Source organism: Pongo pygmaeus, chromosome 12 (genome assembly GCF_028885625.2).
Source record: "Pongo pygmaeus isolate AG05252 chromosome 12, NHGRI_mPonPyg2-v2.0_pri, whole genome shotgun sequence".
NCBI lineage: Eukaryota > Metazoa > Chordata > Mammalia > Primates > Hominidae > Pongo > Pongo pygmaeus.
This window is the reverse complement of record NC_072385.2, coordinates 27,194,231-27,215,744: the sequence shown is the minus strand read 5'-3', so window position 1 is coordinate 27,215,744 and position 21,514 is coordinate 27,194,231. Positions and strand designations below refer to the sequence as shown.

The window sequence follows — 21,514 nt, the reverse complement described above, 5'->3', positions numbered from 1 at the left end:
TATTTTATTTTATTTTATTTATTTTTTGAAAATGAGTCTCCCTTTGTTGTCCAGGCCAGAGTGCAATGGCGTGATCTTAGCTCACTACAACCTCTGCCTCCCAGGTTCAAGCAATTCTCCTGCCTCAGCCTCCTGAGTAGCTGAGATTACAGGCACCCACCACCACACCTGGCTAATTTTTTTGTATTTTTAGTAAAGATGGGGTTTCACCATGTTGGCCAGGCTGGTCTTGAACTCCTGACCTCAAGTGATTTGCCCGCCTCGGCCTCCCAAAGTACTGGGATTACAGGCGTGAGCCACCGTGCCTAGCCCTGTTTTCACTTTTTCACTGTTATGAATAATGCTGCTGTGGATATTTGTGTGCAAGATTTTGTGTGGATATTTGTTTTCAGTTCTCTTGGATATTATACCTAGGAGTTTTTATTGTGGTCAGAAGATACTTTCTATGATTTCAGTGTTTAAGTTTATTAAGAATTGTTTTGGCCGGGCATGGTGGCTCACGCCTGTAGTCCCAGCACTTTGGGAGGCCAAGGTGGGTGGATCACGAGGTCAGGAGATTGAGACCATCCTGGCTAACACGGTGAAACCCCGTCTGTACTAAAAATATAAAAAATTAGCCGGGCATGGTGGCGGGTGCCTGTGGTCCCAGCTACTCGGAGGCTGAGGCGGGAGAATTGCTTGAACCTGGGAGGCGGAGGTTGCAGTGAGCCGAGATTGTGCCACTGCACTCCAGCCTGGGCAACAGAGTAACACTGTCTCTCAAAAAAAAAAAAAAAGAATTGTTTTATGGCCTATCACATACCATATGGTCTATCCTGAAGAATATTCCATGTATACTTAGGAAGCATGTGTATTCTGCTGTTGTGGGGTAAAGTGTTCTGTTGGTTTATAGTGTTGTACAATTCCCCTACTTTCTCTTGGCCTTCTGTGTAGTTGTTTTATTGTTGAAAGTAGGATATTAGATTGGGCACGGTGGTTCATGCCTGTAATCCCAGCACTTTGGGAGGCCAAGGCAAGCCTTCTGCGCTTGATATTTTTAGACTGTGATTGACCGCAGTTAGCTGAAATCGGAAAGTGAAATCGATAAGGGGGAACTACGGTACATTTAGGTGTAACATGTTTTTCTGTGGTACATTTAGTATAACATGTTTTGAAATGTGTAGATGGAAGATAAAGAGGTTTATTAATTGGTACAAATATACAGCTTGATAGAAGAAATTTGGCTTAGTGTTGGGTAGATTAGTAGGGTGACTATAGTTTACAGTAATTAATTGTATATTTCAAAATAGCTAGAAGAGAATAATTGGAATGTTTTGAGCAAAAAGACAAGCATTTAAGGTAATGGATATCCAAGTTACACTGATTTGATCTTTACGAATTATAGGCATGTGTTAAATTATCAAATGTACCCCCAAAATATGTACATCTGTTATGCATCAGTTAAAACAGTTTTTGAAAGAAGTATGCATACATTGTGGAATAGCTAAATCCAGCTAATTAACATATGTATTACTTCACATACTAACCATATTTTTCTGGCGAGTATACTTAAAATCTATCTTAACAATTTTCAAGAATACTATACGTTACTGTACAGTGTATTTACTATACATAACTATACATAGTGCATAACTATACATAGTGCATAACTATACATACTATACATTGTTATTCTGTCATGTTATACGGTAGAACTCTGGAATTCATTCCCCCATCTGACAGAAGTTTTTTTTGTTCTTTGACTACATCTCTGTTATAGCTTCTTGATGATTGGTTCTTTTTTTTTTAAGACAGAGTCTGACTCTGTCACCCAGGCTAGATAGAGTGCAGTGGCACAATCTAGGCTCACTGCAACCTCCGCCTCCCGGGTTCAAGCGATTCTCCTGCCTCAGTCTCCTGAGTAGCTGGGATTACAGGCTTATGACACCAAGCCCAGCTAATTTTTGTATTTTTAGTAGAGGTGGTGTTTCATCACGTTGGCCAGGCTGGTCTTGAACTCCTGACCTCAAGTGATACACCTGCCGCGGCCTCCCAAAGTGCTGGGATTACAGGTGTGAGCCACTGCGCCTGGCCGATGATTGATTCTTGTGTCAATATATAATCTTTGTCTCTTGTACTTTTTGACTTAAAGTTTATTTGTGTGACTTAAAGTCGCTTAAGTCTGATATTAGTGTAACTACCCGAGCTTTTCTTTTAGTACTATTTGCATGGAATATCTTTTTGCATACTTGCATTTTCGACCTATTTGTGTCTTTGGATATGAAATGAGTCTCTTCTACATATCATAATGTAGTTGAATTATGTTTTTTAAATCTATATTGCCAATCTCTGTCTTTTGATTGGAGAATTTAATCCATTTATATTTGAACTAATTACTGATAAGGAATGACTTCTGCCATTTTGCCATTTGTTTTCTATATATTTTTCTTTTTCTTCCATTAATGCCTTCTTGTGTTTATTTTCTTGTAGTATATTGTTTTAATGGCCTCCTCATTTCCTGTTTTTTTTTTTTTTTTTTGAGACAGAGTCTTGCTCTGCCACCCAGGCTGGAGTGCAGTGGCACGATCTTGGCTCACTGCAACCTCTGCCTCCTGGGTTCACGCCATTCTCCTGCCTCAGCCTCCCGAGTAGCTGGGACTACAGGCGCCCACCACCACACCTGGCTAATTTTTTGTATTTTTAGTGGAGATGGAGTTTCACTGTGTTAGCAAGGATGGTCTCGATCTCCTGACCTCGTGATCCGCCTACCTCAGCCTCACAAAGTACTGGGATTACAGGCGTGAGCCACTGCGCCCAGCCCCTTTTCTGTATATTTTTAAGTCATTTCCTTAGTGATTACCCTGGAGATATAATTTATATCTTAAATTTATTTATTTATTTATTTATTTTGAGACAGAGTCTCACTCTGTTGCCCAGGTTGGAGTGCAGTGGTGCAATCTCGGCTCACTGCAACCGCCATCTCCTGGGTTCAAGTGATTCTCCTGCCCCAGCCTCCTGAGTAGCTGGGATTACAGGCGTGTGCCACCACGCCTGGCTAATTTTTTTTGTATTTTTAGTAGAGATGGAGTTTTGCCATGTTGGCCAGGCTGGTCTCGAACTTCTGACCTCGGGTAACCCACCCTCCTCGGCCTCCCAAAGTGCTGGGATTACAGGTGTGAGCCACCACACTGAGCCTCATTATTATAAAATTTTAATGTTTCGATTATTTATTGACCATGTGTCATAGTCATGTTGATTTGAATTTCACTATTGAGTTTGAATCTTGTTATTTGTTTTTTGTAAACTGCAATTTCCTTTGGTCATTAGACTCTTTATTAGCCTTTCATCTGTGTTGCAGTTTATCTGAGCCTGGGCCCAGTCCAATGGGAGATGTCTGTGTGTGTGGCATGGTCCATCTTGACTGGAGACAGGCAGTTCCTCCTACTGGAGGACGCTTGTTGGGCCAGCCCCAGGGCCTCTTAAATCACTCATTCATTCAGCGAAAATGCACAGATGCCTACTGTGGGCCAGGTCTGTGCTGGTGCTTGGGAAATGGTAGGAACCAGACATTGTGAACCTTGTGTTCCGCACCTTGTGAACAAACAGACTTACAGGGTGGCACCAAGTAAGTAAGATGGGTGGGGCGTCATCTCAGAACATAGCTTTTCTGCTGAGCTGTGCTGGTTTTGTTTTGGGTTTTTTTTTTTTGAGATGGAGTCTCACTCTGTTGCCAGGCTGGCGTGCAGTGGCACCATCTTGGCTCACTGCAACCTCTACCTCCCAGGTTCAAGCAATTCTCCTGTGTCAGCCTCCTGAGTAGCTGAGACTAAGGCGCACACCACCACGCCCGGCTAATTTATTTATTTATTTATTTATTTATTTTACTAGAGATGGGGTTTTATCATGTTGCCCAGGCTGGTCTCGACCTCCTGACCTCAGGTGATCCGCCCACCTCGGTGCATGTCTGTAATCCCAGCTACTTGGGAGGCTGAGGCAGGAGAATCGCTTGAACCCAGGAGGCAGAGGTTGCAGTGAGCCAAGATCACGCCGCTACACTCCAGCCTGGGCGACAGAGCGAGACTCCATCTTAAAAAAAAAAAAAAAGAAAATTGATGTCCTCACATTTGCGCATCATGTCCTTGAAATGAGAAGTCAGATTGTTCCCTCCATCTCAGCAACTTGACCTTGGTGGGATCAGAAGGCCAGCCTTCAGGGCGGACCTGGAGAAGGAATCCTTCTTGGGCACAGTGGGCCCAGGCCCTCCTCTGTGGGAAGCACAGGGTTTAGAACCTCTAGCTTTCTTCTGGAGGTTCACCTGCCCTCACAGGCGCTTCCTTCCAGGACAGATGTCCCACGGCTTGCAGATGGCTGGGCCCCAGGAGACGGTGCTAGCCCTTCCTCTGAGAGAAGGTAGGTGTCTCTCACCTGCACAGGTAAATCTCCACTGAGGTTTGGGGACAAGAGGAAATGGAGAGCCCATGGCTGAAGGATTTCCCTTGCGTCCCTCCCACAGCAACCCCAAGTTGTTCTCTCACCCATTTGCTGCTCTCCTTACCCGGTGTGGCTTGACCTCTGGGACGGTGGCAGGTGGGCAGAGGGACCACAGTATTCTGTCCTGTCTGCAGGGGTGCAGGCCGCCGCCACCGTGCCCGTCCTCCTGTCCAACCTGGAGGATGGCTTGTCAGACCATCCCCTGGACCAGGGGCCCCACTGCCCTGCCCGGCGGCCCTGCAGCCCTGCCTCGGCTCCAGCTCCCACATCGCCAAAGAAGCCCAAGATGCAGGAGCCTGGGGAAACGTTTCCCACTGACTGGAGCCCCCCGCCTGTGGAGTTCCTCAACCCGAGGGTGCTGCAGGCCAGTCGGGAGGCCCCGGCCCAGAGGTGGGTGGGTGTGGCGGGCCCCCAGGGCCTGAGGAGACTGGCCAGTGAGCTGCCTGAGGAGTTGGAGCAGGAACACCTGGACTTGGACCCGAAGAGGGACCTGGCCTTGCCAGAGAAGCTGTTCTGGAACACGGCAGGCCCAAGCCAGCAGGCTGCGGCCCCAGAGGTGAGCCTGTGTCCACCCTTGACCTCTTCTCCTTGGCTACCCATCTTTAGCCACCCCTTTACAGTCACCCCAGGCCACCCCCTCCTCGGCCACACCCCAGCTGCCCTTCCTCAGACACTTCCCCTTGATCATCCCTCCTCAGCCCTTGGGCCCTTATGCTGGAAGCGCAGGCCCCCAAGGCCAGGATGCACCTCGCCCTGTGTCTCCACCCGTAACTCCTGCTGACAGATGGCTTTGGGTGGCACCAAATTCGATGCCACTTCATGGGGCCCCTTGAGGCTTTCATGGCTGAGGTTAGGGTTATGGCCCCGGAGCAAGGAGGGATCTCAGAGCTGAGGTCTGTGCTTGGTTGTCCGTAGAGACTCAAGCCGACTCTGGTCCAGTGGATTGGGAGTCCTAGATGGAACTTCAGTGATGAACTTCAAATTGGGAGTAAGCTCCTGCTGCTAGGTAGACTGCAGGACATTTACAGGCCGTGGATCGAGAACACTTATGCTAAGAATGGGTTTCAGCTGTTTGTAACAGCCTGAGAGAGAGCGAGAGAGACAGACAGACAGAGACACAAGGGAGAGGGGGACAGAGGGAAGGAGAGAGAGAGAGGGAGGGGGGAGAGAGGGAAGGAGGGGGAGAAGGAGAGAGAGGGGAAGAGAGGGTGTAGAGGGAGGGAGGGAGAGGAGAGGGAGAGGAGGAGAGGGCAATGGGGAGGGGCACAGTGGGAAAGGGAGCGGATGGGGAGGGGGAGAGAAACTCTTTGGCTTTGATAGGGAATGATGTCAGATCATTGAGATTGAAAAGAGTGCGGTGCAGGATAGAGCCCGGTGCAGGATAGGCTGTGTGGTGTGGTGTGCTGGCGCCTGTGATGTGATAATGTTTGCTGCCTCTGTGTGAAGTGTCTCTGAAAGCACATGAGGAATGCCTATCCCATGGGCACCTGTGGGGAGGGAACAGGTGGCTGGGGGTGGGGGTTGGGGCAGGGAGACATTTTACCCTGCGCCTTTATACTTTTTGACTTTTTAATCCTGTGAACATAGTATCTTTTCAGAAAAGCAAACAAAATAAATAAAGGGCTTAATTTAGTTTTTTTTTCTTTTTTCTCCTCTATCTTTGTACTTCTGTGTTGTCCTCATTCCCATGTCCTGTGTTTCCAGTTTTCCTGGGGGGGCTCAGGAAGCTACTTCAACAACCTGGACTACTTACTGCAGGAGAAGAGGTGAGCACAGGGCGTGGCCTGTCGTGGGGTGCTTATTTCTGCAGGGTTGGCAGCAGTCCCGGGACTCACTGCAGAGTCTGGTCAGAGTACAGCAGCCTCCCACCCAGACTCAGCCTGCCCTGTGTGCTCTGATCAGTAACAGGCAGGTCGCCAGGGCAGGGGGTGGCATCACCAAGGCAGAGAGACCCCAGACTCCCACCACGAACAAAGCCCTCCTTCTGGGTCCCCTCTCCACCTTGGCTCCATTCTGCCCAAGGTTCGAGGGTGTCTCCTCCCACTCAAGGGTTATGTGAGAGGGAAGTGGAAAAGCAGATGGCTTTGTGGCTGAGGGTTACAGCCTGGCTGTGGCTGGAGGGTCATGCTGGGCAGACGGGACTTCCTAACATTTCTGCCGCTGCCTTCTACGCCAGCACGCAGGCACGCGTTGCCCATTTTCCCATCCACTCTGAGTTTCACACCTGCCTTCTCCCAGCATATTAGCTTCTAACTAGCTCTCTCCCTGTCTGCCCTAAGTAGTTTCCACAGACCGCTGAAGGCAGCAGTCACGTCTGATGAGATTGGAAATCCCTAGGGAGGTGCGGGTGGCTGGGGAGAGACGGGTCGTCTTCATGTGGGGGCATGCTCTTTGGTGGCACGTGAGCAGGTTGTTCACAGTTCCTGAGTCTTTGTCCTCTCCCACTGTTGTATTGTTTTTGTTCAGTGCATGTCCATTGTGTTTGCAGAAGTTAAGTGTGGGTGGGGGCGATGCCACCCTGGAACACCCAGCTCTCCTGGTGGGAGGACTGATGCCCACTCTTTCCACCCTCCTCAAAGTTCCCAGCCGTGTTGGCAGGGAGCTCCTCATGCACTGGGATGAATTATTCTTTGGTCCGTTCCTGGCCCTCTGGCCCGCCCTGGAGTCATCTCATCTGCCTCTGCTGTGCAGCCTCTCTGGGCTCCTCCGACCCGGGAACTTGTGTTGTTTAGCTCCTTCACCTGAGTGATTTTCTCCCATTAGATTGTATGTTAGGGAAGGGACCATGCCTGTATATTTCCACGGTGCCCAGCATGGTGATGTACATTTAGTAGACGCTTGAAAATATTGGCAGGAAAATGAGCAGCTGGGGCCTCCTTGTGACTGCTTGTCAGTGCGCCTGGCATTGGGAGGGTCCTGCTCTGTGCTAGTCAGCTCGGGCTGCTGTAACAGGATGGCACACACTGGGGGCTTAAACAGTACAGTTATTTCTCCCAGTTCTGGTGGCCAGCAGCCCAGGATTGAGGTTCTGGTCAGTCGGTTCCTGGTGAGGGCACTCTTTCTTGCTTCTTGCTGCGTCCTCACGTGGCAGAGACAGCACAAGCTCTCTGGTGTCTCTTCTTTTAAGGACGCTAATCCTGTGGGATCAGGGCCCGTCCTATGACCTCATTTTACCTTAATTTCTTACTCCAAATACAGCTATACTGGGGTTAGGGCTTCAACATAAGAATTCTGGGAAGACACAGACGTTTAGTCCATAGCACGCTGTGTGCTGCACCATGCCAGGCTCTGGATAGTGGAGCTGATGGTGCAGCCCCTGCTTCCCTGGCAATTTAGCATAATGATCTCATACTACCCACACTGTCATGTGGCCATGGAGGAGCCCAGAAGAGTGACACCTAACTTAACCTGGAGTTGGAAAAGGCTCCCAGATATGTCCTTGTCACTGAACCTTGCAGGAAAAGAAGTTTTGTTTGGCGGGAGGGGGATGACTGCACATGTAAAGGTGGGTAAGACAGACTGTGCCGGCCAGGACCCAAATTCTCAGTGCAGAGGGGTTGGAGGCAGGAGATGCAACCAAGATGAGATGTGCATGGGGCTGGAGCCTGAGGGGCCTTGTTGGACACAAGGCTGAGTCATGGGAGAAACTGAAGCAGGCAGAGATATGTTTTCTCTTGTTTAAGAAAGCGCAGGCTGCATTTGGAGAAGGGATGGGAAGGGCAAGAGAGAGACAGTGATGAGGGGCTGAGGGGGCCTGGGACGGGGCTCACAGCCAGGAGGCCCCTGGGAGGAGGGCGATGGGGCTTCTGGTGGGTCTGGTAGCCTGGGTGGTAGACATGGGTCATTGGAGGGGCCCAGTCACATTCAGCTGGAAATCACTCAGTGAGTGGCTGGCTAGCAGGATCTGAGCTCACGACAGGCCTGGGGTGGAGAGAAAATGTTAGAGAACTGAGGACCCATGGGCCCAACCAGGATGGGCACCTGGAGGGGCCAGACAGGGGCTGGGGAGGCTCCCTGGGCTCTCTCCACAGCCTGGGCGCAAGGACAAGGAAGGCTGTGTTGGTTTGCAGGGCGGGAGGAGGGTAGGGGTTGGGGCTCTGGCAAGGTAACAGGTGTGTGGGACCTATTGTGGGGGCCAGTTGAAAGAGGAAGTGAGGCGCACAGGGGCTGGTGGCGGAAAACAGAGCCCCAGGAGCCAGGCGGGAAAGGTAAGAAGAGAAAGGGAATGAGCAGGAGCAGAGGGGCTGCCCTAAGTGGCTGCAGAGTCAGGCCGTGCACGTGTCAGGGATGCCGAGGAGCCAGGGCAGGAGATCTTTCCTGGTCACATGGCTGAGGAGCAGAAGGGCTAGCCCTAGGCCTTGGTGTGTTTAAAAAAAAAAAAAAGAACGAAGCCAAGTTGCCTGTTGTCCCTTGAGAGGCTGAGGTGGGAAATCACTTGAGCCCAGGCATTTGAGGTGTGGTACACTTTGGTTGCGTCTATAAAGAGCCACTGCACTCTGGCCTAGGCAACACAGTGATGTCTGGTATCAAAAAAAAAAAAAAGACCAAACAGGGTACACAAGTAAAGATGCATTGGAAGTTGTCTGGTGAGAACCATCTCCTTCTGGCCTGCTTGCTCCTCTCTGCTCATTTGGGGAAAGCACAGTCTATGTAATGCAACCCGTCCCCATTGCCTTAAAAATCTATGTGAGTGGCTTCACAGGGAGACCAGCCAGGATGGCGCAGCCCTCTGGTCTTGCCGTATTGGTGGGAACCCCTGCAGCCCAGTGACAGGGCTGCATGATGGGGAACAACACTGACCCCCGGCTCTGGCCCTCGACTTCCCGTAGGGAACAGGCCCTGGAGCAGGAGCGAGAGAGGCTGCTTCTGCAGGAGTGTCTCAATCTCAACTCCTTGGATCTTGACGAAGATGAAGTGCTACTCACACCCGAGCACAGGTGAGGGGCAGGGGCCTGGCACCAGCCTCCAAAGGGGAAAGACTGAGGTGCCAACCCCCTCTGGTTTTGGACAGAGTTTTGACCAACATGGTACAGTGATTTGTGTACTATTTGTGAATTCTAAAGCTGCCTCTTTCTCTTAAAGCCACATTCACTCATTGATTCAAGAAAGATCTGATCACCTACTGTGCATCAGGGTCTCATTTGAGCCTTAGCCACACAGGGACCATAAAACACAGCTTGCTCTGCCCCAGTTATCTGCCCAAATTCATAGAAACAGATCTCTTGGGAAAATAACTACACAAAACCACATTCTAAATCTGCTTTCAAGGGGAGGTTACGACCATGTGAGATTTTTCATCTTCCCCTAACTGGAGAAGAGAAAGTAGCTCTGAGTGGGGGCCCTGATTTAATTGGGCCATTGGCTGGAGGGAGGGCTGGCTTCATCTCTACCTCGGAGCATCAGAGATGTCCAGGGCCACAACCAAATCCATCTTCAGGGCATACTGTTTTCCATCTGTCTTGGTCTGTTGGGGCTGCTAAAACAAAGGGCCATAGACTGGTGGCTTCTAAGCAGCTGAAGTCTGTTTCCTACAGTTGTGGAGGCTGGAGGTCTGAGACCCGGGAGCCAGCAGGGTCGGTCCTGGTGAGAGCACTCTTGCAGGTTGCAGACTGCCTAAGTCTCTGTGTCCTCACGTGACAGAAAGAGGCAAGAGAGCTCTCTGGGGCCCTTTCATAAGGGTGCCAATCCCATTCATGAGGGCTCCACCCTCATGCCTCATCACCTCCCAAAGGCCCCACCTCCTAATACCTTCACCCTGGGGGTGAGGATTCAACACATGTATTTTGCGGGGACACAAACATAAGCCTGTAACACCATCCATTCACCCATTTGTCCATGTGTCCATCCATCCATCCATCCATTCACCCAGCAGACATTTATCGAGTGCCAACTATGTGCCAGGCTCTGCTGTAGCTTCGGGATGTGGCAGGAACAAAACCAGACAGATCTCTGCCTTCCTGCTGCTTCAGCTTTCCTTCCAGAGACAAGCAGTAAATAAGATCAGTGAAGTTGTGCCGCAAGGGCTCCTGAGAAAGGCTAACACTGGGGGCATAAGGAGTGCTGGGAAGGGTGTGGGCTCCGATGATGTGGGCTCTAATCATGTGGGCTTTGATGATGAAGGCTCTGATGATGAAGGGATGTGGGCTCTGGGAAGGGTATGGGCTGTGATGAGGGCTCAGGGAAGGCCTTGTGAGCAGGTCTTCTAAGCAGCATCTTGAGGAGGTGAGAGCCAGTTCCAGGGACCCTGGTGTGGGAGCGCACCTGGTGTGTGGGAGCCTGGAGGAGGGGGCTGGTGGGGGATAGGAGGTGAGGGAGGCCAGGGGCGGGCACTGGCTCTTGGAGTCTTTCCTCTGAGTTAATTGGACACGTGTCTGCACAGGATCCTCTGGCTGTTGTGTTGAGGATAGACCAGTTAGGTGTGGAGGCCAGGGCAGGAGGGAGGGGACCAGGAGCAGAGGAGGCCTTGGCAGGAATCCAAAAGTAATGATGGTGCTTGAGGATGGGGTGGACACTGAGGAGTGGGCAAATTCTGGGTGTATTTTCAGGGTAGATATGACAGGATTTGCTGACAAATGGATGGAAGGTATAGGAGAAAGAGAGGACTCAAGAGGGACCCCAGGAGCTTAGGTCTGAGCAACTGGAAGGTTGGAGTTATCTTTAAATAAATTGGGGGAGGCTGGGCACGGTGGCTTATGCCTGTAATTGCAACACTTTGGGAGGCCAAGGCAGGAGAATTGCTTGGGCCCAGGAGTTTAAGACTAGCCCCGGCAACATAGGGAGACCTTGTCTCTCCTAAAACATTTTTTAGAAGTACACAGATGTGTTGGCACATGCCCGTAGTTCCAGCTACTTGGGAGGCTGAGATAGGAGGATCACTTGAGCCAGGGAGGTTGAGGCTGCGGTGAGCTATGATCGCACCACTGCACCACAGCCTGAGTGACACAGCAAGACCTTATCTCTTAAAAAAAAAATGAGGGGAGATTGAGTGACTGCGCTACAGGCTGCAGGTAGGGTGGGCTTGAAATCAAGGGTTCATTTGGGGCATCCTGGGGCGAGATCAGGGAGGCTACTTGGAGAGGCAAGCTTGGGAGTCACTGTGTACGGATGACATTTAAAGCCACAAAACCGGGGCGGAGCACGGTGGCTCTTGTCTTGTAATCCCAGCGCTTTGGGAGGCTGAAGCAGGTGAATCACTTGAGCCAAGGAGTTTTGAGACCAGCCTGGCCAACATGGTGAAACCCTGAACCCTGTCTCTACTAAAAATAGAAAAATTAGCTGGGCATGGTGATGCGTACCTGTAATCCCAGCTACTCAGGAGGCTGAAGCAGGAGAATCACTTGAACCCGGGAGGTGGAGGTTGCAGTGAGCCGAGATCGCACCACTTCACTCCAGCCTGGGCAACAGAGCGAGACTCCGTCTCAAAAATAAAAATAAATAATAAATAAATAAAGCCACCAAACCGGATGATCACCTGGGGAGAGAGAACAGCAGGGGCCCAAGGGCATGGAGCCCACAGCATTTGGCAGCCACAAGGAGGAGATGGCAAAGGAGATGGAGCAGGTTGCAGGGAAGCCAGATGCCTGGGTGCCAGGCTGCTGGCCCAGAGTGGGAATGATTGACATATGATTTAGAGGTCACAGTGCCCTGCACAGGAGCAGCTCTGCTGGAGGCAAACCTGACTGGAGTGGGCTCCTGGAGGAACAAGAAGGGACGAAGGAGAAGAATGGGCAGTAGCTGAAAAGGGAAGTGGGGACAGATCAGTGGGGTGGTTTCTTTCTGGCTTTTCTCTCTGTTTCTCTTTCTTTGATAGAGGGAGTAACAGCACGTCTGTAGGCCAATGGTCGTGACCAAGAGAGCGGGGAATCAATGCTAGGGAGGCTGGAGGGGAAACTTGAAGAACGTGTGCATTGGGCCGCAGGGGAGGAGGTGGCCCCAGCCGTGTGGCCAGGGTGGGTCAGGCAACACACCCTGGCGCCTCTGCCACCTGGGCCTTGCTGCTTCTGTGAGCCTGGCCGAGGTATTATTTAGTGATGGTCTAAGCACCACATGGGCGAAGTTTTGTTGCACACCCTAGGTTAGCGTTCTGCATTCACTCCTTAAGGGCCTGTTGAGTGATAACACACAGACTTCCTGGTGGTGGGATGTGGCCTGCTTTTAGGATCCCCACATTGCATGGGTGCCCAGAGGTAGTTATGAGCCACACCTGGGCTGGCCATTTGCCTTTTTTTTTTTTTGAAGTTTTTCTGATAATCATCTCTCTTGTTTATTTTATTTTTCCCCCCGAGATGGAGTCTCGCTCTGTCGCCCAGGCTGGAGTGCAGTGGTGTGATCTTGGCTCACTGCAACCTCCACTTCCCAGGTTCAAGCAATTCTCATGCCTCAGCCTCCCGAATAGCTGGGACTACAGGTGTGCACCACCACGCCTGGCTAATTTTTATATTTTTAGTAGAGACAAGGTTTTGCCACATTGGCCAAGCTGGTCTTGAACACCTGGGCTCCAGGGCTCAAGCGATCCGCCTGCCTCGGCCTCCCCAAGTGCTGGGATTACAGGCGTGAGCCACCGTGCCCAGCCTGATAATCATCTCTTGACTAAATCAAGGATCAGCAAGCTTTGTGAAAAGTTTGTAAATAGCAAATATTTTACGTCTTGGGGACCAGGCGGTCTCTGTCAACTCTGCTGCTGCAGCAGGAGGCTCCTGCAGGTGCTGGGTGAATGAAGGCGCATGGCTGTGCTGCAGTGAGCCCTTGTTGCAGAAACAGGCCCCACACAGGACTCGGCCTGCAGGCTGTACTTTGCCTGGCCCAAATTAGAAGGGCCCCTGCCTCCTGACTGGTGCCAGTTTTTACGGTGAAAGTTTAGGAATGTGTTGGGATTTGAGCAGCCGTCCCAGATGGACAAAGAGAGCTCCTCACACACTGCCCAGAGGTCCAGGGAAAGGCAGCCGGCCATGACATCCCACATGGACTCCCACGAGGCATGTGCTGCTTCCTGTCTGATGTTGCAGGAAGCATGTGGATGGACATGGTGGGGCATGTAGACTGAATTTAATTAGTGTGTTTAGGGCCAAAGGCCTTCCTCAGCAAGAGCACTTTGGCAGCATTATATTTGATGAAAGCAACTTTCTCTCTGAACTGAGGTGCATGGATTTGGTTTCCAGGTTCCCCACTCACCAGCTACATAGCCATGGAATCAAACCTTTTAAAACCTTTTTAAAATCTCTGCAGCAAGAGTTATTCTTCCAGCTCTGTATCTTTCTACCAAGTACATGCAGCATTCCAGAAGTCAAGGCTTGGATGTTTTGAAACTCCTCACAGAAAAGAAGTTATCTGTGCAACTAGCTTAACGCAGAAGGTAGTCCTGGCTTTGAAAACACTGGTAATTTGCTGGGCGCATGACGTTTTCCAGTGGTGCTTTGAGAAAGCCTCTTTGACAACAGCCACTTTGAGGTGGTGGTTTTGATGTGGGATCATTTGGATGGGACTGTTCAGCTTTCTGCTTTACAAAAGTCATTCACGAGTTTACAAAGCCAGCAGCCTCTTCATCCCTGAATAGGGCCAGGGAAGGGGGTGCAGGTCAGGAAGGGATGCTTAGGGTGGGGGCTGACCACTGCCTGCCAGACAAGGCGTCATCTAATTGCCACAACTGCCCGTCGCAGAAAGGACCCCTGACAGTCCGAGCAAGCATCTGTGCACGCTCTAACAATGGGCTTGCATCTTGAATGGGTGACATCCTCAGTTCTCCCTTTCTTAAAGTTAAAAGACCTTGCGTGTGTGCTGAGCCTGGGGCAGAGGCAGATATTTAAACCACAACATCATCCTTTATTCTCAGCTCTGGGCTGCACAGGAAATCCCCAATTAGATGTATAAGAGTCGCCTCAGGACTCTTAATAATGCACATACATTACAGCCAGCATCACAGAAGTCCCTTTAAAAGATGGTTTTAGGGACAGGGACAGGACCCCTTTATAGATTAGCCTAGTTCTTGTAGGCTTTTTTTTTTTTCATTCTTTTTTTTGAGACGAAGTCTCGCACTGTTGCCAGGGCTAGAGTGCAATGGCACAGTCTTGGCTCACTGCAACCTCTACCTCCCAGGTTCAAGCAATTCTCCTGCCTCAGCCTCCCTTTTTTTTTTTTTTTCCCCCTTTGAGATGGAGTCTCGCTCTGTTGCCCAGGCAGGAGTGCAGTGGTGCAATCTCGGCTTACCACAACCTCCACCTCCCAGATTCAAGCAATTCTCCTGCCTCAGCCTCCCAAGTAGCTGGGATTACAGGCGCCGGCTACCACGCCCAACTAATTTTTGTATTTTTAGTAGAGATGGGGTTTCACCATGTTGGCCAGACTGGTCTTGAACTCCTGACCTCAGGTGATCCGCCCACCTCGGCCTCCCATAGTGCTGAGCCACCGCACCTGGCCTAGGCTTTTAATAATTTGTTCATTTTTTCAAACTAAAAAACAATTTAAGCAATAGATACAAAACTAATGGCAAAGACATGAATCAAACAGGAAATTGTTTTACCGTTTGTGTGGTGGTTTGGTGAGATGCTTCCTGAAGCCCGCAGGGTCAGAGTCCTCCCGGGTCTGCATCGTCATTCCCATTTGTTGTGCCATTTCATTCTCAGGACCACCCTGTGATGTGGGTCAGGGCCGTACCTTGGGTCACTTGGCCAGAAAGAGAGACAGGTTCCATGTGCTAGGTGGTGGGCTGCAGGCGACGCCACGCCACACCCAGTGCCGGTTGCTCATGTCCAGATCCTAAGGGGGCCTCTGGGCTGTTCCACCCCTGGGTTTGCTGTCCCAAACAGTGGGCCTAGCCGGAAACCAGGGAATGGGCCATCTCCTGATGAGAGGAAGAGAGGCAGTGTCCAGAGCTTGTTTTATTTTATTGTTCCTGTTGTTAAATATGTGTTATATTGCTATAAAGTCAAGCAGAACATAGTTATATGAAGTAAAGAGGAAGTTGCCTTCTTTTCCTCTCCCCTCTGATTCTGCTCCCTGGGATGACCCTCAGTTATAGTGGGATATGTCATATGCTGGGGGTGGGTGTTGCACGTGTCTGAGCACGTCTGTGTCCATGCATATGTGTGTAGGCTTGTGTGTGTGTGCACACACACACTCACACACACACACCCCCTCTACTGCTGTTTTCACCCAAGAACTTACTGGGCTCAGCCATGTTGCCAGTCCTTCTTTATGTAGATTTAGCTCATTCTTGGGAAACATCTTTGCTGTCTCCCTTTTCCCCATCCTCATTTCAATGGGTCATTAAGTCAGGACAGTTCTCACCTCTCTCCAATACTGTTGAGATGTATCCCTTCACCTCGTCCCTTCTTTGTCCATGGGGCCAGCTCCCATCCACTAAATCAGAATCCCTGGGCCGGACCGGGCCCAGGATCTGCATTGCAGCAGCTGTCTGGGTGGTCCTCAGAGCCCTGGAGCTTGAGGACTGCTGGCCCTGAGAAAGAATCCAGGCTCCTTCATATGGGCTCAAGACCCTCCTGCTTCTGCCCACTCCCATGCCGCCTGCTTGCCAGCCTTCTTACCCCTCCCAGGATGCCGTCCCCGACCGTGGCCGCACCCAGCGCTCCTCTCCTGGGCCCTTATGGAGCCGCCTTGTAGGCCTCTCTGTCCACTCGCCGGAGGGGATTGCCGTGATTTGTTTATGCCCTTCCTGGGTGGTCCATTCCTGACTCACCCTCCATACCTGGCATTGTAGATGTGCAGTGAAAGTCTGACCTGACAGATCCAGTGGGTGGGGTTGGGTCTTCTGGCTGCTGGACTGGTGCCCTGAGCAAGGGATAGGCCTTATTGATGGGAAGGGCTCCTGCGTGCCTAGGTGGGCTCTTCCTCTATCAGCAGGTGGCGCTGTGCCCCTGGTTTGCTGCAAGGACTGCAAGGCAGGGAGCCCCTGGCCCCCTCTATCCTTCCCTAGGCCAATGGCCATGCCTCAGGCCGAGGTGCATCTGCTGATGTCCGGCCCTCCTGCCCCTTGCCTTGCCAGGATGCTGGTGGAAAAGTACTCAGTGTCCCTGCAGACCATCCCGCCAGTCCATCCAGGTGAGACTGTGTTTTTGCCCAGGCGTCACCCCCTGCCATGCATCCTGGACTCCTCACTCCTGAAGCCACGCAGCCACCTGGAAGGGCTGTTCCTCAGGTAAGTGTGGGGAGGAGGGGTGAGGGGGTGGCGCAGCCTGTCCAGGGCCCCTCCCTCCTGGAGTCCAGGAATAAGGGCCACCCCAAAGGGGGAAATTCGAAGAGGTGATCAGGCCAATTTGAATGTGTCAGTTTTTAGAGATATAGGTGACATTGTCTACTTACAGTATTTCATTTACTAATTTTGTTGCACATAATTTAAAAATTCCCACATTATGGCAGATAGCCAGTTGTGCATTTACAGGTTCACGTTGCTTTTTCCTCCCCTACGCCGCAGTGTCACAGAACAGCAGACTCACCATGCGTGCCTTGGGGCTGTGTCTCCGTCAGCACTGGCCCCTTCCTGGGCCATTGAGGGCACGTGATGGGCCCTTCCACCTACTTGTTGGAGGCACTTCAGTGTGTGTGTGATGCAGACACTGAAAAGCGTGTCCCCAGCTGCAGGCACACGCTCTAACAATACGACAGCTGGCTTATTCTTTTTGGGAGTAAATTCATGATCATTATCACGTAACCATTGACTATATTGCTTTTTGAGAGAATTTTTAAAAGATTTACCACAACCTTATCCAACACTTGGAATTATGAGCTAATATATACAAGAAGAAGAGGAAAGAAAGTCCGCAGGGTTCAGTGCAGCGGCGTCTGCTGGGTGCTCACACAGGCTGGTGCCCTGTGGGGCTGGAGGCCACAGCCATGGAGAAGGGGCTGTCCTTGCCCACCCGGTGAGGAGCACAGAGGTGGAGCTGCTGCTGTGGTCTCTTCGGCCACCTTAGGACTTGAATGTGAGTCTTGCTCTCTTTTCCAGTTATACAGGGCTTATGTTTATTTCGTGAATTCCAAGTCCATCTTATTGTATGATACAAAGATTACTTTTAACATTTTGATATGCTTCCTTTAAAAGTTTTTATCGTGGAAAGTTAACAAGCACATATCAAAGTATAGAGAACCATATAACGTCCCTCCACACACCCATCACTCACTTTCAACAAGGATCAACTCAAAGCCAATCTTGTTTCCTCTCAACCTCTGCCCACCAACACCATTACCTCAGGATCACTTTTTTATTATTATTATTTTTTAAATGGAGTCTCGCTCTGTTGACCAGGCTGGAGTACAGTGGCGTGATCTTGGCTCACTGCAACCTCTGCCTCCCGGGTTCAAGTGATTCTCATGCCTCAGCCTCCTGAGTAGCTGAGACTACAGGCACTTGCCACCATGCCCGGCTAATTTTTGTATTTTTAGTAGAGACGGGGTTTCACCATGTTGGTCAGGCTGGTCTCGAACTCCTGACCTTGTGATCTGCCCACCTCGGCCTACCAAAGTGCTGGGATTACAGGCATGAGCCACCGTGTCCAGTCACCTCAGGATTACTTTTAAGCAAATCCTCAGACACAGAAAATTTAATCTACAACTACTTCAGTTTGTGTCTCTAAAACATAAGATTCTATTTTTAGACATAACTTCGATATTACTATCATACCTGAAGAAATAGTAATTTCTTAATAGTGCTAATATCAGTTAGTGCTCAGATTTCAATTTTCTTTTTTTTTTGTTAGTATTTTGAGATGGAGTCTCACTCTGTCACCCAGGCTGGAGTGCAGTGGCGCCATCTTGGCTCACTGCAACCTCCGCCTCCCTGACTGAAGCGATTCTCCCACCTCAGCCTGCTGAGTGGCTGGGATTACAGGTGTGTGCCACCGCTCTAGGTTAATTTTTGTATTTTTTTGTAGAGATGGGGGTCTCGCCATGTTGCCCAGGTTGGTCTTGAACTCCAGGGCTCAAGTGATTCTCCTGCCTCAGCCTCCCAAAGTGCTGGGATTACAGATGTGAGCCATTGCGCCTGGCCTTCAATTTTCTTTAGATGTCTTTAATAGATTATTCAGGCCGGGCACGGTGGCTCACGCCTGTAACCCCAACACTTTGGGAGGCTGAGATGGGCGGATCATGAGGTCAGGAGATCGAGACCATCCTGGCTAACATGGTGAAACCCCGTCTCTACTAAAAATACAAAAAAATTAGTTGGGCGTGGTGGCGGGCACCTGTAGTCCCAGCTACTCAGGAGGCTGTGGCAGGAGAATGGCGTGAATCTGGGAGGCGGAGCTTGCAGTGAGCGGAGATCGTGCCACTGCACTCCAGCCTAGGCAACAGAGCAAGACTCCATCTCAAAAAAAAAAAAAAAAAAAAGATTCTTCAAATCAGAATCTGAACAATGTCCAAACATTCCAATTAGATGATAAAATGTTAATAATGAAATAATACTTTATTACATTGATGCCCTAACATATTTAACCATTTTCTCATTTTTTGAACATAAAAGTTTTTTCCAACGTTACTTTATTATAAATAATACGGCGGGGAATATTGGGGAGTATTTGTCTGGAGGTCTAAAATGTGTTCATAGCTGCAGTGTGAGGTTATTGGGTCTGAGTGTAAGAACATTAGTAAGGGTTCACATCACCATGTTGGAAAGGTATTTAATAAAGAGATAGATGGTGAAAAGAAGAAAGAGCTGGAGAAAGGAGAGAGCCAAAGAATGTCTGAGCAGGAACTGAGGTGGACAGCGGAGAAAGGAAGGCGTCTTCCTGGGCTGCTTCAGCCTCGGAGTTTGTGTCGACAGCAGGTTTTCTGTCCTAGAGTGGATGGCGGGCAGGAAGTGTTTGACAGATGAGATGGCCCGTGGAGCTGTGACCTGGGATCAGAGCAGGCCTGCCAAATGGGGACAGGTGGCTGCCCAGCTTCCCTGGAGTGAGGGCTTCAGACCCTCCTCCCTCAGATATGCTAATGAGGCTCAGTAGAGAGGGTGTTGCCAGCGCATCAGATCTGCAGTCTTGGGAATCGGCTTTGGGCTTTCTGGAGGGAATGGCCGCTGTGTGACTCGGACTCAGTCCTGGGACCTCTGCCGGGCAGTGGTGAGGCCCACTTCCTGGAGGTCACCATTTAGCCCTGGGTCATCTTTCATTTCCTCCTTGTGCCAAGGACTTCAAGGCCAGACATAAGAGTGGGAAAACACTAGTCAGTCATTCAATAATAACCTTACCATATTCAGCCAGAAACATGGCCATGGAGGCAGGTGACAAGGGGATGTCTTAAGAAGCAGTCAGCCGGGCATGGTGGCTCATGCCTGTAATCCCAGCACTTTGGGAGGATCGCTTGAGCTCAGGAGTTCTACAGTGGCCTGGCCAACATGGAGAAACCCCGTCTCTACCCAAAAAAATGCAAAAAAAAATTAGCCATGGGTGATAGCACACCTGTGGTCCCAGCTACTCAGCAGGCTGAGAAAGGACAATTGCTTGAGCCTAGGGAGGTTGAGGCTGCAGTGAGCCATGGTCATGCCAGGGCACTCCAGTCTGGGCAACAGAGTGAGACCCTGTCTCAGAAAATAATAATAAATAAAAAGCCGTCAGTCCAATTCCGTACACAAAGTTGCCGCTGTGGTCTGTGGCCATGCCGCCCTGAACATGCTGGATGTTCTCTCATCTCAGAAGCTGAGCAGGGCCTGGCCTGGTTAGTACTTGGGTGGGAGAAAGTTCGTGCTGTGTGAGCTGACAGCTAGGTTTTCATTTTTCTCGTTATACCACCTGTGTATTCCTAAATTTCTACAGTGAACATATATCATTTTTATCATTAGAAAGGGGGAAAGTAAATGCCATTTTTTAAAAAATCAACTCTTGAAATAGATTCCCTTTTCCTTACCTTTCTGTGAAAGGGGGAAAATATCTTTCTTCCCTCTGAACAAAGTAGGCAGTAGCACAAATTAAGCAGTTTGTTTCAGATTGCAGAGCGAGCATGGGCGGGCTTGGCGTCTGTGTCCCAGCAGCTGTCCTGTTGGACCTATCCAGGTTTATGTTCAAGAACCCTCTTCCCGGGGAGCCTGCCTTGGGAGTGCATGTGGTCCAGATGACCCCCTCATCCATCACCAAGCTAGCTGTGCATCCCGGGGTCAGTCCCCTGCCACCAGAGTCACATGTCATTATGACGGAAGCTGATACCAGCTGATTGCAGGAGCTGAACTTTTTTCCTCCTCCCTTGACAGTAATGCAAAAGGAAATCCAATGCTCCTGCATGGAAAAGTGTCAGGACCAAAGCCCACATCCTACTCGGGGGCGGAAGTTGGAAGGGTGGAGTTTGCCTGCCTGCTCAGTTAGTCATAGGCCCCCCACAGTATTTGCAAGGACATTGGGGTCCGCGTTTGTCCTCTGGGTGCTTCTGCCACTGTTGGTGCGAGGACCAGCATGCTTCCCACAAGCCCGATGCATGGGCCAGGCTGTTCCTCCGTGAATATCCAGCAGGCAGGGGAAGAAGGAGGTAGATGAGGCTGAGCTTCTCCCGGAGGCCCGGCAGCCCTGCCTCTTGTTTTGCCACTAGCTTCTCTTCCTGGAGGAAGAGGCCAGGGTTGAAGCCCAGGTGCAATAAATCCAGCAGTTCTGAAGTGTGGAGAGGCTGAGCCTTCCAGCTGGCTGCATCTGCCCCCAAAATAAAGAGCAAGTGGAGGTAGCAAGCAGGGCCATTATGGGATCCCTGAGTTTCTGCCTGTGGTAACACTCGCTTATTTATTTATTTATTTATTTTTGGAACGAAGTTTCGCTCTCGTTGCCCAGGCTGGAGCGCAATGGGGCAATCTCGGCTCACTGCAGCCTCTGCCTCCCAGGTTCAAGTGATTCTCCTGCCTCAGCCTCCTGAGTAGCTGGGATTACAGGCGCCCGCCACCACGCACGGCTAATTTTTTTTTTTTTTTTTTTTTTTTGAGACAGAGTCTTGCTCTGTCTCCCAGGCTGGAGTGCAGTGGCGCGATCTTGGCTCACTGCAAGCTCCGCCTCCCAGGTTCACGCCATTCTCCTGCCTTAGCCTCCGGAGTAGCTGGGCTTACAGGCGCCCACCGCCACGCCCGGCT

General features: G+C 50.5%; 1 protein-coding gene across 4 annotated transcripts in view; it reads left to right on the top strand.

Moving 5' to 3' along the window:
- Positions 1-21,514, top strand: part of FAM178B (family with sequence similarity 178 member B) — a 106,189-nt gene that overhangs the window by 9,671 nt on the left and 75,004 nt on the right. For 3 of the 4 annotated variants that reach the window (XM_054475915.1, XM_054475914.1, XM_054475917.1), the window contains exons 2-6: positions 4,321-4,389; positions 4,605-5,026; positions 6,175-6,236; positions 9,300-9,407; positions 16,469-16,621. In XM_054475915.1, the coding sequence (XP_054331890.1) occupies positions 4,326-4,389; positions 4,605-5,026; positions 6,175-6,236; positions 9,300-9,407; positions 16,469-16,621 (809 nt within the window). In that variant the 5' untranslated portion in view covers positions 4,321-4,325. The remainder of the gene's footprint in view (positions 1-4,320; positions 4,390-4,604; positions 5,027-6,174; positions 6,237-9,299; positions 9,408-16,468; positions 16,622-21,514) is intronic. The other variant, XM_054475916.1, reaches the window with a different exon arrangement.